Source organism: Mycteria americana, chromosome 16, assembly GCF_035582795.1.
Source record: "Mycteria americana isolate JAX WOST 10 ecotype Jacksonville Zoo and Gardens chromosome 16, USCA_MyAme_1.0, whole genome shotgun sequence".
In the NCBI taxonomy this organism is placed as follows: Eukaryota; Metazoa; Chordata; class Aves; order Ciconiiformes; family Ciconiidae; genus Mycteria; species Mycteria americana.
In genome coordinates, this window is record NC_134380.1 from 6,876,123 (window position 1) to 6,893,140 (window position 17,018).

The 17,018-nt window shown below is 47.6% G+C and overlaps 2 protein-coding genes across 2 annotated transcripts; one reads left to right on the plus strand and one right to left on the minus strand.

Moving 5' to 3' along the window:
• Positions 1-1,905: 1,905 nt before the first annotated feature.
• KCTD2 (potassium channel tetramerization domain containing 2) lies at positions 1,906-12,551 on the minus strand. Its single transcript, XM_075519239.1, has 6 exons — positions 12,173-12,551; positions 9,956-10,064; positions 9,197-9,288; positions 8,369-8,464; positions 5,330-5,455; positions 1,906-4,743 (listed from the first exon to the last, which is right to left on the minus strand). The coding sequence occupies exons 1-6, from the start codon at positions 12,461-12,463 to the stop codon at positions 4,714-4,716; spliced, it is 744 nt and encodes a 247-aa protein (XP_075375354.1). The 5' UTR covers positions 12,464-12,551; the 3' UTR covers positions 1,906-4,713.
• A 24-nt stretch (positions 12,552-12,575) lies between these two features.
• On the plus strand, positions 12,576-15,671 carry ATP5PD (ATP synthase peripheral stalk subunit d). Its single transcript, XM_075519240.1, has 6 exons — positions 12,576-12,692; positions 13,073-13,203; positions 13,891-13,987; positions 14,863-14,934; positions 15,272-15,334; positions 15,469-15,671. The coding sequence occupies exons 2-6, from the start codon at positions 13,082-13,084 to the stop codon at positions 15,598-15,600; spliced, it is 486 nt and encodes a 161-aa protein (XP_075375355.1). The 5' UTR covers positions 12,576-12,692; positions 13,073-13,081; the 3' UTR covers positions 15,601-15,671.
• The last annotated feature ends 1,347 nt before the right edge of the window (positions 15,672-17,018 follow it).

Here is a 17,018-nt window from a genome sequence, read left to right on the forward strand (position 1 = left end):
AAATCAGCCCATGCTATGGGGTGACTTGGCTCAGCCATGGTTTCTGCCCCCCATGCCTGTGAGGTCCCCCTGCGTGGCCCCGTGGGGGGAGAGTCTGGTCTTCTTCCAGTGCATTGGTGTTAAACCCTGTTTTGGGGATGTGCCAACCCCCTCCCTGCTTGGCTGCTTTGAGGCTCCTGTTGCGGTGGGGATGAAATGGAGGCAGGCAGTGTCCCTGCTGGGTCGCCTTCAGAGCGGCTACAGTGGTGAGCGGCTACAGTGGTCAGCAGCCACTTGTAGTCAAAAGTAAGACTAAATTAATCCAATTTTTCCCATTCTTCACTTAGTCTTTGCTTCTCCTCCTTTTCCCCGTGTTGGGACTGAATTGTCAATGTTGTCCAACTTTTGGCATCACCAAAGCTTGAATATCTGGTTTGCCTCTTTGCCTCCCCGCTGCTTATCCATCTGTTGGTACCTCTGTGTTTCAAGCATTCCTGAGTTGCAATGCTCTGTAAACAGGAAAGAACCTACACCTCAGCTAATCTACCAGTCTCGCTAAAGACAAACACAGGGAAGGCTGGCAGCTTTCGGGGCAGAGGTAACAGAGCAACTATTTAAAACATTCTGCAGGGTTTCTGGGCTAAGACCATGTGCTCAGGGCAGTCCCTTGCCCAGCAGTCAGTTGCAGGCTCAGAACACAAGGGGAAGCTAGCTTTAAGAAACTCCAGTTATTTTTCTCATGTTCATTCCATTTGTCTTGGTGATGGCAAGAACCTTGTATCTCTGGTCTTGTGTGGGAAAGTGGAGAGCTGTTTGCAAGCTTCTGAGAATGTCTGGCGTGGGCCTTTTGTGGTAGAGGAAGGGGCAAAGCTGTCTGTGATGGTCAGACCTTTCTGCCATGTGTGTTGGTCCAGAGTCGAGTAGGGGTTTAGCAAAATTCTCTCCCTTTCTTAGCTACTCGCATTTAATGCTTGTATTGACATTCTACTTGCTTGTGGTTGTCAGTGGAAGCAGTAAAGAGAAATGTAGAAGTTTAGGTTCTTTTGTATAACAGAAAATCAGAAACATGCTTCAGTTTGCCTTTTTCTCTGAAAGTAACCAAGGACTCAAAAATCTAATTATACTCTCCTCTTGGCAAATCATTGTTATAAATGAACTGGAGCCACAAGCAGGTACCCAATTTTCACACTTCTTTCCCCATAATGCAGTATTTGTGTGGTAAGGTGGCAAATGGATGCAGAGAAAGCAGCAGGCTGCAGACCGTTTGTTCAAACTTTTCAAACCCATTTCAGAAACTTTATTGAAAAAAAAAATTAATCACAGCATCTCAACTGTTATTCAAACACATTTAATAAACAAAGAGAAACAGTAGCAAAGGGCACTGACACGTGACAAACTGTACAAAACCTCTGGGTTTGCAGGCAAACCCGAGGGGAGGAGCCCACGGCCCAGCTGCAGGACTGGGGAGCTGCTCCGTCCCATCGCCCTGCAGCGAACCATGCCCCCTTTGCCTCAGCCCACTCAGTCACCCCTGAGAAAAATCGATTTTTAAAAATGTGCAGAAACAAAGACACTTTAAGAGGTTATTTCCAGTCTTGCCATAATGGAACAATTTAGGCCACTGGGAAAGTTTAAAAAACCCAAAGTGTCGCTCTCCATTCCCAGGATTAATGCTTTAAAGTGAACCTTCCCAAGAGGCACAAGCACTCTTGGATATCCAGTAGATCTACCCCTGCTCACCTACCCTACACGCTACCTTTTTTAGAGTGAATGGGACAAATTTCATCCTAATTCAGCGCTAGTTTTGATATAGTTGTGACTGAGTGAAAGGCAATGGAAGGAAAAGCCCTGTCTTGAGCACAGAAGGGATGCAACTGGTGCATAATGCTGAGACCAGCCTTGGTCTCAGGGTAAAGGTGACCTTGGTCTCAGGGTAAAGGTGACCTAGCACAGTCAGGAAAGGAGAAATCCTCCACTGGGAATGTACCTGCTCTGGATGGACTGCATGCCTGGTCCTAAATATCACCCAAGAACTCAAGTGTCCAGTACCAATGATTGGTCGTCTACCATAAACTTGTTCTGTTGAACTTAAAGACCCTGCAATCAAACCCAAAGAGTCTTCAACCCCCTGGCACATCCTTGCAGAGAGCAGCACAGAGGGGAAAACCAAGATGCAACTTTGATAGTCTTTCTTGTGCATGTGAGTTAAATAGCTGTTCCACTCAACTGGTAATTTTTAGGCTCTCTGGTTCAGAGGGGAGCATGATGGCATCACTCTTGCATCAGGCAGTCCTCTGGTGGGCTTCACCATGTATGGCATTTTTGGTGATACAAAAAAGCAACGAGGTATTGTTTTTATCTACTTGAGCTGTACTGGACAGAAAGTCTCCCTTTGCAACTAGTGTTGCTTTGAGCTCCATGGTTCGAACAGCAAGGTGCTCAGCTGGCATCTATGTGACAAAAGCAGCTCGACCAGTTCCTGTTGCCTGTAGTTTGATATTTCTTGACCAGTTCCCAGAATCTCCCTCCTCTGAGGAAGGGAAAGAAGACAGATGAGAGTGTTAAAGGGCTTTTTAGACTGCTAACTTGCATACATGCACTTCTTGATTTCCTAGCTGTGAGCACAGACAGACAATGGCTGAGGCTACAAGATACTGACAGAGGAGAGATATCTATACACATCACAGTGTTATTTAGGCCCAGCCAAGGCGTACGGTCTAATCACACCAATACCATCTCACCACATTATAAACAGGAAAGATGGAGGGAAGGAGAAAAGCTGGGTTCTTCAGCGTGATGGCAAGCCAGCTGCATTTCAACAGCCTGTAACTGACACAATGTGAATTCAAAGACATTTGGCACAGTCTGTTGTTACCAGGATTAAACTAGCACAGATAATTAACCAGTCTTTCTTGAGAATGAGGCAAAGCCTCCACTGGAGGAGATACATTGGCAAAGCAGGATAGGAGAGGACAGGTGAGAGTAGGTACAGAAGGACTGAAAAGAGGCAGAGCGCAGCAGTGTCAGTGTCTTTGCTGCACGTCTTGTTTGCTGAACTGGTTGGTGGACCGTTGGTAATGCTGCTGCAAGGCCCTGTCAGCAACAAGTGATAAGATGGGAAACCTGCCTAATTCTATTCCAAAACTTTAAGGAAACCACAGGTAGCTGAAGTCCTCCAGAAAGGAGCCCAACTCCTCAGTCCAGGTGAGGAATTTTCTGATACCTTATTGAGAAACATCTGCTCTGAGCTTGTCAATGTCTGTGAATTCCAGCATCTCTGAAGCTTTGTGTTTAATGTCAGTTTGGGACTTGACTCAAAAACACCCAAGTGCCTGGACACTTAGGCTACAAAGAACAAAGCCAGGATGAAAGGGGAAAACATGCAGCAAATTCCTAAGAAATTCCATTTACCAGACTAGGAGGGACATGCCCTTGGTTAGGGATGGCACAGATTAACAGAGGGGAACCAGTGATTGCAGTTTGGCTACGATCAGAATTCAAGAGAGGCACAAATGAACATTTTGCACATCCATCCAAGGCATTCAAAAAAATAAAAGTCACAGAAGTCGACACATCACTTTGGACAAGAAACATTACAAGTTTGGCAACTTTTCACCAAACCCCCCCACCCCAACTCTGTGATGCCCCTCTGTAGTTTGAGGTGATCTCTTAAAGGTGGGGACATGAGGGGGCTGCAGATAAATCACTGCATGTAAATAGGGGATCTCCTCCGCAAAGGATCTCATGGGTTAAAACAAACCTACCTGCTTGCTACAGTACAAAAGAAATTCTGCCTGAAGCCCTCCCTTGGTGAGAAGGAAGGAGACAGAGCCCATGCTGCTGGAGACAAACAAGGCAAAGCTGAACTTGGCAGCAACAGTCCCTAACCTTGTGACTTTGCACCAGGCTAAGATACAGCCGTGGCAAGGTATTGGAGGGGAAGATGTCACCATTGCTCTTCAGTAGAGAAGCATAAAGGACAGAACTATCACTCTATCGCTGTTCTGGGTGAACACAGGTCTCTGTTTATGCATGCGAAGTAATGGGCTTTGGAAAATGCCAGGAGCCCATATGCAATAGTGTTAACAGCGAGACCCATGTTAGACGTACACACAACGCCGCTCCCCTTAGTATCTAAACTCAGCTCTGAGGAATTGAACAAGGAACAAATAGAAAGCAAGAATGGAAAAAGTTTGTGTGGGTTTTTTACAAGTGGTTGTTTTGTTCCTCCTTTTAAAGCCCTATTGTTCTGATTTGGGAGGGCTGGCTGATCAGGAGGGGGGGCACTGCAAGGTCCCTGCACTTTTCTGGCGGCAGACCTGGGTGCACGAAATGGCACAGCTCAAATACAGATCTTCCCACCTACGCCAGCCTGTGGAAGATGGGACTGATTACAAGGGCCTGTGGACCTGAGCAACCTTCGCAAAGGCTCCGACTGGGAATCCGGCCCAGACATTGTTGGAAAAATTCAATACAGTGCTGGCCAAGAAAATAAAACAAATGCTTGTGGAAAGGACTATCCAACTGGAAGAGTCTCTTCTTTCCTTGGTTTCCAGGGTAAGAGGGAGGCCTTTGGTTATGACCAGAATTATTCGCCATTGGCAGGACAGGCTCGGCTTTGCTTTGCATTAGCTTGGTTACTGTACAAGGGCAAGGCTGCACTGCGGAGAGATGCTCTGCTCAGCTAGACTGCCCTTTTGACATCTGGGAGTTTTAATGGAGTGGACACTTGAATTACATCCGGGATCCTCGCTCTTGAAGAATCTGAAAAAGAAGAGAGCTTCTATAAATACCTTGCACAAGTTTAGATGCAAAAGTGCATGTTCAAAGTCCTTGCTTTTTGCAGAGAGAGGGAAGATGGACTAACATGAGAGCAGCTTGCTGGCTTTTATGCTACCATAACAAATTACAAGCTGGTTAAAGCTGACTGAGCCCTTCTCTAGAAATCCTGCTTAGCTGTCTGCCAGGCATTAAGAATGTTGCCTTTTGTTGCTATCCTGGGGGGAAAAAAGAGTGGATTGAAAGAGGGAAAAAAAACCTTGTCTCTCTCTCTGCAATATCCTTGAACCACAAAATGTGACCAGTCTCAAAGGTCTTTGCTATGCTGTCCTTCTTTTTCAAGTCTCTCTCTTTCCTCCAATTTTTTGGTCTTAATTTGAAACATACAAAGAGCCTTCTTGTCCTACAGTAAAACACGAAATCTTCCAAGAGGGGGAGATCATACATACAGGAGGAAATAGGAAAGCTGGTACACAAAACTGCTACTGCAAATTATGGATCTGCTAGCATAAGAAGGTTTTTTTCTTTGCATAGGGGAATTCAAGTCAATGCATCTGAGCAGATGCTTTACCTTTGCCTTCTCGCTGGGCTCCTTGACAATGCCATTGGTAGAATTGTTGAGCTCCCTGGACACAACGCAGAGGAATTCTGCCTGGTCTTCGTTTCCGTAGTTATAGGAAGATCCAATGCTGATTAGCTGTGCAACAGGAGACAGCCAAGGTAACTATCAATAAGTCTTGACTTTTGCTTTATTCCTACAATTGCTTTGTGAGGTACGACTGTCCAGGGAGACCTGTTCTGGACCTGAAGTGTCTCCCTGGAGCCTCTTGTGTCACAGGCTTTCCCATGTGTGTAAGGCAGGGACACAGCCGAGCTCCATAGCCCTCTAGTGGCACTGGGAGCCCCAGGAAGAAATTCCAGCCTGAAACTGTAATGCTGAACACAACAGAACATTTTCCAGTTACTGAGGGCAGAAAAAGGAAAAACGTGAGATTTTGCAATATATAATATCCAGCTAATTCACATACGGGGCAGGCAATGCAGACTTCCTGGTCCAGGCTACACTGAACTCAGCTCTCAACTTGCCTTTTGACTTTGATGTGTAAAAACTGGAAAGCAATTCTTTACCACAGACAGATGTCAGATTAACTAGGGGACATGTGGCAAACTGGCACCATTCGTTACGTAGATGCTGTCAAGATGGAGTTTGATATCTGTATAAATGGGATTATATTCTATTACTGTTGTGATGAGGGGTCTGGACTCGATCCAAGAAATCCCATCTGTCTCATCTATCATTATTACATTAAAAGGACATCCTGGAGTGCAGAGCTAATTTGTCATTTACAACTCAGTTCTGCTTTCCAGATAATAAATCTAAGTAATCTGAAGAAAGCAGTATGAATCTTATCAACTGTGTATATCTAAGAAACTTTAATATGCAGCGTGCACCCTAACTTCCATGTCCTAATGGATTTCAGAAGAGAGAGCTCCATGTTTATATATGAGACAGATGACTATCTATATGGTTACAATGCAGCTGCAGGATGACTTGGGGGCTGTCATACTGACTGACCTCTGGTACTGTTTTAAATAGGTTTTGATGTTTGTGCTGAGTGCAATAGACATAGGATAAAAAAAGGTATTTTTTTCTTTTGCTTCCCTGCTCCCTGTCTTGACTGTTTAAGCTCTTGGATATTTCAATACCACACACCACTGTTTACTCAACAAACACAAAGTATCTTTTGATAAAGGTAGCAATTTTCCAGACTACTGAACTGTAGGTGGACAGGAGAATGGGTTTCTGTTTAAAATAGAAAATTTCTATTCCATCCTTAATTTAAGCAGGACTGAATGGTACAAGGCAGAGAACCTGAAAGGCCACATGCTCGTCTGAGAACTCAAGCCTGACAGAAAATAAGGCTGAAACAGCTTTTACCACTTCTGGCTTTCCTGCAGGTTTCTGAACCAGTTTTTTTGATGTTATGAAGTGACTGGATCAAAAGAGCCCATGAAGGGAACATCTGCTCTGTTGTCACTGGCATCCAGGCTAAAATTTAGCAACAGGCTCTCTTTGTCCCCAGTGTGCAGATCTGTTACCACCTTTCCTAACATGTCTCAGCATGCCAAGTGCTGTGATTTGGGGGAGGGTAGAAGCCATGCCTGATTGCACATCTGGGGGAAGACTCTGGCAATAGGCTGCAGCTACAATGTGCTTCCCTGCAGGTCCTGTTTCAGCATGGGACGTATCCCGTGCTGCACCATTGCTATGTTCCTGCTCTGTGACCCAGTCTGGACCGTCTCACAGCTGGAGAGAGGCTGTACTGCTGTGTGAGGGCTAGCCCTGACCAAAGCATTGTTATCTGTCTGTCCTGTTTAGGCTTGCTGCTCCTGGGGGTGTTTGAGCTGAATGCAAGTCTCAGGGGAGGGCGAGAACAGCTCCTGATGGTGGGAGTGTGCTGGAGCGGGATGTGCAGGAAATTTTCCTGGTGCTTGCAGTGTACAGGAAGGAAGAGGCTGGTAGGGATCTTGGCGGTTTGTGCAAAGGTGGTGGATGGCAGAGGGAGGAAGGGAACACACTAGCACTTGCTTGTAACCAGTACCTCAACCCTATTGTTATAGATTTGAAAAGCAAGACTAGGAAAGATGTAAGGGTGCAGATTCCTGTGTAGGGCACTACCTATAGCCTTTTGGTTTTGGGGATGTGTATGTGCATGTGTGAAAGGCAACATCTGTTAAGTAAATGTTTGGACAGCAAAATTGGGTGTTGGAGAACTGCATTGTCCATAAAGCAGCTAGTGGCTCTTGGTCACAAGATTTCACTACCAGCTCACAGGGGCAAGAGTTTTTGGCTGCCTCTCCACTATGCAATAGGAGTTTACAGGCATTACAGAACAGATACATATGAACAAGTAATGCAAAGTGCTGTTGCTAATCCTATGCCTCACTTTGTGTCAGCACGTTTCCCACAACATCCACTGGTAGTGAAGCTGGACTAATTGGGAAGACAGCAGAGCTGTAATCCACAGAGCATATTCTGCAGTTTCTTAATATAGCATTAACATGCAGGCCAGCTGGTTTTCAGTTCTCTGTCCTCCTAAATAAGAGGACTGTATTCAATTTCAGAAACCAAATCTGGAACTAATGCCATATGCAACTTCAGTGACACCTAGCCCCAAAACTGGCTGCATTACAAAGGAATTTGCAGGAAATGTATTTCTCATGTCACTCAGCACCTCTTTAGCAAATGCAGGAGTCATGGCTTTGAGCTTCCAGAAAAGTCGTGCTCTGTTTTTTCATGGCTCTATTAATTTTCCTGAATAAAACTGTTGTACTGGGGCCTGGTATATGTGATGAAATGCAGGAGAAGGGAAGAATTGCTCTGGGATTTGACAAGGATACAAGAAGTCCTGAGAGAAAATGAAATCTCTCTTGGCAGTTTGCGTGAATTCTGCCTTTCCCTGTCAGTTACTCTACGTAAGTGGACTGCTGCTCAGTTCAGACTGCTTATTCAGAAGAGAAGAACAGTGTGAAGTGCAATTAAATAGCAAACTCTGCTTATTCCATATGCAGCTTTCAAAGGGATTCTGCTGTTCTTTGGTAATGGTACCTGTTCAAATTTCCAGCCGTCAGACATAGTGGACACCATCTGTGTGAGCTCCTCCTCTTGGCACTGCAGGACTCTGTACACATGCTTCACGGGTCCCTAAAGCATGGAGAATAAAAATAAGCATGAGGTTAGTAATGGTTTTACTAGTATCAAGCTAGGAAATTACTAAGCATCTCCTGCTCTGTCATCTTGTTATTTGAGGAAATCTGAGCCCTACGGGCTTTCTGAGGTGTCATCCTTCTGACCATCCAACCGATTCTAAAACAGGTACATACGGTTGGCATGCTTCTCTTAAAAGCCTTCTAGATGTCTAAGGGCCAGTGAAGGCAAAACTTCTTTGGCTTTCAAAGAAATTAATTTAATTTGAAATTCAGATTTCATTTACTGCTTCTTGAAAGTGTTTCTCTTCTGCAATTGAATCTACTGGGTGTGTTAATATAAGCTGAACAGCAATGGGAAAAATTGCCACAGACGGATATAAAGGGAAGAAAATGGTTTAGAGAAGGAAGAGTTTGAACTATTTGTTACCAACCAAAGCAGTATGCTTTGCTTTATAACTACCCATCTTTGCTCCTGGCCCCTTTTGCTTACTGTTCATTGCCTTTCTCTACAATGCTAACAAGATGACTCAGTGGTCTGTGCTTATAAAACCATAATGGATACTCTTTCCTAGCTGTGCCTTGGATCCACCTAAAAGCACTTATTTCCCCCTGTTAAAGATGACTACCAAACCAAAGAACTGCTATTGGAAGTGTCTACAGCCACATGTCCTTCTACTACGCTACAGAAAATGACTGGCTTCATAATGCAAATGTTCCTGTGCTTTACTTGAGAGGTTCTGTTCTCGTTATCCCGTATCCGCTCCTTCACCAGCCGCACAAGAGATGCAATATTGTAAAACTCAGCTTCTTCCAGTACCCCTAGGAAAGGAACCAAAAGCAGAGAGAAATTCTGTTACTTGCTGTAGGGCAGAATGAAAATGATTCTGCTACAAGATTCAACACCTGCTCCTGACTCCAAATCTAGCCCAGATGTGAGAAAATCCCCAAATGCTGAGTAGACTGTGCCACCAATCTCATGCTCCCTGGCTGGAAGAAAATGACCAACTAGCTGTCACCTCCTTTTGTGACTCGGAGGATCTTTAAGAAAGATTATTCCCCTTTCCCTGGGACTGTCAGAAACCTCGTGGTACAATCTCTACTTTGTTTGCACAGCCCCATTAGGGTAAAGTCAAAAGCTGCCTGCTTGTAGAGAACTGCTGCCTGTGGAGGGAGAGGAGATGTGCTAACAGATCTTTTGCTCTGCTAACAGAAGCCTTTGAGCTAAGCGGAACAGCAATGGGTTGTGTTGTAAGCTGCAGGCCTCTGCTTTCAGGAAGATACAGAATCTAATGATTTAATCCCTGTTAATAAGCATCCTTCTGAGAAACTAATGGTACTAACAGCACTACTGGGAAATGCGGCTTGTTCACACCCTTACACATAGCCACGTCAGGAACCCTGTGCACTCAGGCAAGTTTCTGATGATGGCTCTCGGATACCACTATCAAACAGCATTTGCAGTTCTTCCCCTGTATTTTTCTCTTACCTTCTTCTGCAAGCTCCTTGTTTATGATGAGCTTCCCATGTCGGAGGTAGTTCAGTATTGGACCAAAATATGTGGGGTCTCTGTCGATGAGATATGCCCCTGTCTCATCCTGTTGAGTGTAGACAGGAATGAAGTGGGGATGGTTAAGTAGCACCAGGAAAAAATAATTTCAGTTGAAAACAATAAATTGTACAGTTTCTCTTTGAGAACCTGGATTCATTTGCCTGTGAAAGGTGTACTCATGACTCCACATTTAAACCAATGTTGGGTTTTTTTTCAGTATCTGAACTCAGCTACAAATGCTGCAGCTCAATAATGCTGGCAGATGCTTCAAATTAAGTGCTTCTACGAACAGAGCTTATGCACTCTGTTGTGGTTTAGCCCCAGTTGCCAACTAAGCCCCACACAGCTGCTCGTTCCCCCTCCCCCTCTGGTGGGATGGGGGAGAGAATAAGAAACATAAAAGTGAGAAAACTTGTGGGTTGAGATAAGGATAGTTTAATAATTGAAATTAAAAAAAAAAAAGGTAATGAAAAGGAAAACAATGAGAGAGAGAGAGAGAGGAACAAAACCCAAGAAAAAACAAGTGATGAAACTGCTCACCACCCACTGACCAATACCCAGCCAGTCCCTGAGCAGTGATCACTGCCCCCAGCCAGCTTCCCCCCAGCTTTATATGCTGAGCATGATGTCATATGGTATGGAATAGCCCTTTGGTCAGTTCTGGGTCAGCTGTCCTCGCTGTGCCCCCTCCCAGCTTCTTGTGCAGCTGGCAGAGCATGGGAAGCTGAAAAATCCTTGACCAGTGTAAGCACTACTTAGCAACAGCTAAAACATCAGTGTGTGATCAACATTATTCTCATACTAAATCCAAAGCACAGCACTGTACCAGCTACTAGGAAGAAAATTAACTCTATCCCAGCCGAAACCAGGACATACCCAGAGAGAAAAGCAGGGCTTAGCAGTTTTTCTTCACTGCAATAATAAAAACCAAAAGCTGGCAGTTGTGTTTTGTCTAAATTTGTTTTCCAGACTAGTTTATCTAGGAGACTCTGGAGAAAAACTGGATCTCCAGTTCTAGCTAACAGCAGATGATGGTTTAAGTAGCTCTTTTCCTTCTTTCTACTACTGAAAGTTCACGTTGCAACGTACCAGCCATGTCTCTAGCAATACAATACCTATTGTCATTAAATAACCAACAATTCACAACCAAAAGCATCTCTTGAGCCAGCTATGAAGTGTTGACAAAGCCTGTCCAGAAATCTTTCATATCACTCCCTTAAATCACTTTAAAGCAATGTTTGTCCTGCCAATCAATCTGCTCTAAAGCAACTAAAAACTGAGAAGACATTCTGAAATGTCATCTCCTCTGTTCACTGATGCTGGTGACTGCTATTTTGATCACAACCAGGATTTATCTTTTGACTAAACTCTGAATGGAGTGACAAGAGACCTGACTAATTCTCAGTCTGACCTACCCACAAAATATTTACAAAACCTCATGCAGCAGATCCTACAGAAAACCTGCAATTACAAGAATAACTGTTCGCAAAATCCTTATGATAAACTGCAATGACTTCAAAACTATCCACCCACGTAAGGAACATGCACCGTGATCTTTTATGAGAGCAAAGTGAGATATATTAAAAAAAAACACCAAACATGCTCAGGGTGAGAAATCATTAAAATTTCTGTTTCTCGGAAAGTTTCCTTCTAGTTCCTTCTCTGCTCTAAGTAACCACTGTGGGAAGGTGCTGGTTTGCTCCTTGAGGGGAGTCATGTCGCAGCGGGAGGTGGAAGGCATCGGTGCCTGCAGCACCAGGGTGTTACGGGCACACGGACAGACTCTCAGTCCCGTTCTTGGGGATGCGGCCAAAGCTGTGGCCGTGTAACGGGACACGAGGGACAAGGAGATGGCGCGTGTCAGAGCGACATGCAGCCGGGGGGACCGTGGGAGTGCGGCTGTTGTGGAGATCAGCCCGTCCACGCCGCAAGGTCAGGGGCTGCTGAGGCCGTAGAGCAGCGTCGGGGGTGCTGGCCCTGGGGACACCGGCAGCTGGGGCTGTCACCCAGCCCGTACAGCGGGATCGGGGGTGCTGGCCCTGGGGACACCGGCTGCCGTGGGGGCCAAGGCAGCTCCGGGAGGGGCGGTCGCCGCCCGGGCGCGGGGCCTCGCCGTCCCGGGGCGGGGTGGGGGGGTCCCCGCCGCGGCCTCACCTTGTCGGAGCCGAGCTCGGGCCCGTCCTGGCAGCAGAGGCGGCACAGGAAGGACTTGGGCTCCCGGCACAGCGTCTGCCGGGTGCTCACGAAGTACGTGCCGCCCACGTTCAGGCGCACCCACTTGGAGGCAGCGGGCGGCCGGGCCGCGCCGGGCGGGGACAACGCCCCACCGGAGCCCGCCGCCGCTCCGGCCGCACGGGGGCTGGGCGGCCCCGGCGCCCCCCCGGGGCCCGGACTGGGCGTGCGGCCCCGCGGCGGCCCCTCCGCTGCCGCCGCCAGCTCGGCCATGGCGGTGCCGCTCAGCGTCCCCGCGCCGCCATCGCCGCCCGCTGCGCCGCGCCGCCCCGCTCCGCCGCCGCTTCCGGCGCGCAAAGCACTTCCGGGCCACCAGCGGCGGTCACCGGGAAGGAGAGGAAAGACGCTTTCCGGTGGAGCCTCGCTCTGATTGGGCGGCGGGGGCGGGACTTCCGGCGCCGGTCGCGTCTGCGCCTGGGGACGGCGGTGGCGGTCAGTGAAGGTGAGAGCGGGGCCGCGCCGCGGCGGGGTCGGGGGGGCCTGGGGGCGGGGGACCGGTCGGAGAACCGGGGAGGAGGATCGGGGACTACCGGGGCTGGGGGAGGGAACAGGCCGGGGTGGGCCTGGGCTTTGGGGGGGCGGGGGGCGTGAGGGCGGGGCAGGGCTGGGCTGGGCTGGGGAGCGGCTCCCCTCGTCCCGGCTCCCCTCGTCCCGGCTCCCCGTGTCCCGGCTCCCCGTGTCCCGGCTTCCCCTCCCGCCCCAGCCCGCAACCCTCGGTGCCGGCGTTCCTGGGCCGGAGCCGTCCTCCCCAGCCCCGCGGTTGCTGGGCCCTGCCCGCTCCCCCCGGCGTAACCCGCCTGGTGTCATCTCTCCTGGGCGCAGCCTGGAAGCATGGCGGGCCGCAAAGCTGCCATCAAGGCCATTGACTGGGCGGCCTTCGCCGAGAGGGTGCCCGCGAACCAGAGGGCCATGTTCAACGCCCTGAAGACCCGCAGCGATGCACTGTCGGCCCGGTGAGTGTCTGCCCAGATCCCGTGTGTGGGGCAGTTCAACCCCTTGGCTGAACCGTTCAACCTTTGTGGTACCAGCTTGAGCCAGTGTCGGTAACTGTGGTCTTGCAGAAGTGTCCTGACAGGCGTTAAAACAGGTTGCCTTCAAGACAGCTGGTGGCTTTTTTTTTTGGCAAATCATCTTTACTTAATTCTCCCCAGAGTAAAACAATAACTGCAACGTAAAAAAGCAGTTCTGTGAAAGCAGTTTGTTTTGGCATGTTCAAAACGTTTTGCAAGCTTTGTTATTCTGTTAAATACTGCACAAATTCATGAGCCTTCTCAAATGCTTCAGCGTCTGCTGCTTGATACAAACGTTGTTGGCTATTACAGTTAATATTGCTCATTGCCTCTGTGTGAAAACTGCCTAATCTTTTCCTACAGGGCTGCACACAGAGATGCCATATAGTAGTTTGAAGTGGAGCAGGGCTGCAGGCTGAACTCTCCTTGTCCGTATAGCGAAGTGTGTTTGAAGGGCAAAGGCATTTGCAGAAGTGGTTCATCACTGCTTGTTAATGACGGCCCTGAAAATATTTAAACTAAACTGAGCAGGCTCTGTTGACACTCTGGAAAGTAACTGTGGCAGAGAGCAAATGACAGCGCAGGGTTGCTTCTAGCGCTGGTTGTGACTGCTGTCCTCCATCTCTTTAGGTTGGCTGCCCTGCCAGAGAAACCCCCGACCATTGACTGGGCTCATTACAAGGCTACTGTTGCTAAAGCTGGCATGGTGGATGAGTTTCAGAAGAAGGTCAGTATCTTTGCCAGCTGGGCATTGCTCTTCTTGGAGGTTTAAATGGGGAACGTCTTTGGTGTTGAGAGGAAAATACCAGAATTGGCAGAGGAGTTTGGTTTTGGCTAACAGATGCCCCAGCTTTACATCCTGCAGATCAGTGTCGCTAACCTCAAGGAGGTCGCTTCTTGAGGAAACCTGTGGCACTGCATGGTGAGAAAGTTGGTGAAAGAAAACTTGATAAATTATTTTGGCTGCAGGAGTGAATTCTTGGGTAGTGCCTCTCCTGAAGCAACCATTCAAAGTATTTCTCTAACTCACTGAATGGAAGAAGGTGGTGAGTGTAGGTCTGCACGCTGTGAAATGCGTAAAGCTAGCAGATGCCTGCAGGGGTTGCTGTCCTCTTTATAAGCAGGAATTGAGAAGCACGAGGGAGGCTTTTTGCTGAAGGGCACGTGGTGTCACTGGCACCATGAAAATTGGCCTCCCAAGACTGGGAGGACCCACTGACCTCAGGTGGATCTGGGAACTTTGTCTTGGGGGAAATAAGTCTGTGATATGATAAGTCTTTGGTATTAGACTTCCTTGCTTCCCTACAATGCTGTGCTTTGCTCTCTGGAGTGCTGTGATGAATGTGTGTACTGTTACATGTCCTGGTGGTGGGATGCAGTACAGAATAGATTGCTTTAAGCTCCCAGGTGAGCAGCGCTGCTTGTGAAGGACAGAGTCAAGCTGTAGTGATCAGTTTTAGAAAGCTCGGTAACTTTCACTGTTGTGAGCATATCCTGGGAAGAAAGGAGGGAATGTTCCGTGCCGCTAGGGAAAATGACCTTGGTGTGAAGATTTATTTCAATCAAACAAACATATAAAAAGTTGTCTCTTTCAATTTACAGTTCAGTGCACTAAAAGTTCCTGAGCCAGTGGATACACAAACTGCCAAAATTGATGCCCAAGAGCAGGAAGCTGTAAGTGTTTAAACTGTTCCCTAATGCCAGGGTTGTCTCTGACTTCTGTGAAGATGGGAAGGGGTGAGAGGGAGGGGATGTTCTGTACGAGCATCAGCACAGGCAGGGCAGCCTGAGCGAGAGCATGGCTCTGGTCTTCACACGTGTCTGCGGCTAAGCAAGAGGTTCTCTGCACATGGAAGGGTTTGGCTATTTGGGATTTGATCAAGATTCTGTCCGCTTATCTAGTGTAACAATGATGAATTTTAATGCCAACTTAAAGCATGGGGTTGCAGGTTCACTCTAGGTCACTGTCTTCATCATAACCATATTCACCATGTCATCTGCTCTCCTGCAGGCAAAGAGTACTGCTGAGTATGTGCAGGCTTCCAAAGCTCGTATTGCCCAGTATGAGCAACAAGTAAGTTTGGATTTTGCTTAGTGAATGTTCTCTTTAACCCAGCCTGGCACACACCTTGTTCTTACTTGTGTGTGCTTTGCTCTTTCTTGCTGACAAGTGACTTGTAACATGTTTGTCTCTGCTCCCACTTCAAGCTTCAGAAGCTCAGAAGCATGATTCCCTTCGAACAGATGACATTTGAAGACTTGCATGAAGCCTTCCCTGAAACCAAACTGGACAAGGAGAAATATCCGTACTGGCCCCACAAACCAATTGCTGATCTGTAAGCTTGTCTGGAAGCAGTTTGTCTAAGACTGTCAGGCTCTATCATCTTTTAAATAAAGTGCTTTCCCTCCTGTTTGTGGCTTAGATCTTAGACATGAGGTTGCAAGGTTTTGAGAAACGTGGAACAATACACTAACTTGCAAATAGCCCAGTTTTCCTGGATTTTGTCTTTTCTACCTGTGAGCTTGTTTTTGTATCAAAGTACTGCCACAGTAGGTGACCACAGAAAATTCTCCATCATCCAGCTCTTCGATGTATTCAGTGATGCTCAGGTTGGTGGATTTCCATTCTCCATCAGTTAGGAAGTAACTCTGGCTGTCTTTTGTCATCTCAGGTGGTGTCCGTCTCGTCTTCATGATAAAGTCTGTTACTGCTTGGGCAGGAGGGAGGGGAGGAGAGAAGTTGCAAAATTTAGGTATTTATTAGAGGTCAGTTATTTCCTCTCCCTTTCCCTCCCAACCAAGAGTGTGTGCAGATGGGGAAAGGCAACGTTTCTTGCACTGCTGGGGTTTCTTAGCCCATCAGGGAGAAATTAAAAAGGGCTCTGGTGAATAAGGACAATTGTCCTTTGCAGATGAGAGCTGGAGGGTTTTGTGTTGCCTCTGCGTATTTTTCAGCCCTTCCTGTTGGGATGAACTCTGACTGCAGTTTGCATCCCTGAAACTGTCCTTAATTTCCTCTTGTTTCCGTGGCTTTCAGTATGTTTGAAGATCAGTCCTGCAAAATCATGTGAACAAGTGGGGTTGCAAGAAGCCTGCTAGTCTCTTGGTTCATAGAGACCAATCCAGGGAGGGGACGACTTGGCACAGAACATCCAGGTGCTTCTAGAGATGTTGCTGGGAAACGTGCCAAAACAGAATAATAGTGTTTTAGCTTGTTTCCCCTGGTGTTAAATGACCTCAACCCCACTAACCAAGTGTGAGTGTGTGGTGCTGCTAAGGGAACCCAGGAGTTAGCCAGGGTCCATCTCATCTATTCCTCCTCCTGCAAATTTAGCCCAGCTATGGTAAAACTCAGCTTGCCACTGTACCTGGGTAGAGAAATGAAGCTATGCTCAGGTTGCACGTCTGGGTGTCGAAGGGAAACTTGGGGATCATCAAGCACGTTAAGGTAACCTGGAAGGGCTGGGTGGAGTTGAAGCTGCTGTTGTGCGTGGCAGCCATATAATCCAATTTTGAGTTTTGTCTGTTCACTCTGGAGGAAACAAAATTGGAGAGCAACCAAGCTCCAAGACGCTGCAATGCTCCTCAGTTCCACAAACACCTAGGCTGTAAGCATCCTTTTGGGGGGCTCCATGCTGTCACCCAGCCATGGGAGGTAGTAGTGAGGAGAGGAAACCTTGGGCTTGAAGAAGGGCTGCTGAGTGCCTCTGGGCTAAGGTTTGTAGTAGCTGAACTTGCACACCAGACAGCTGGTTTTT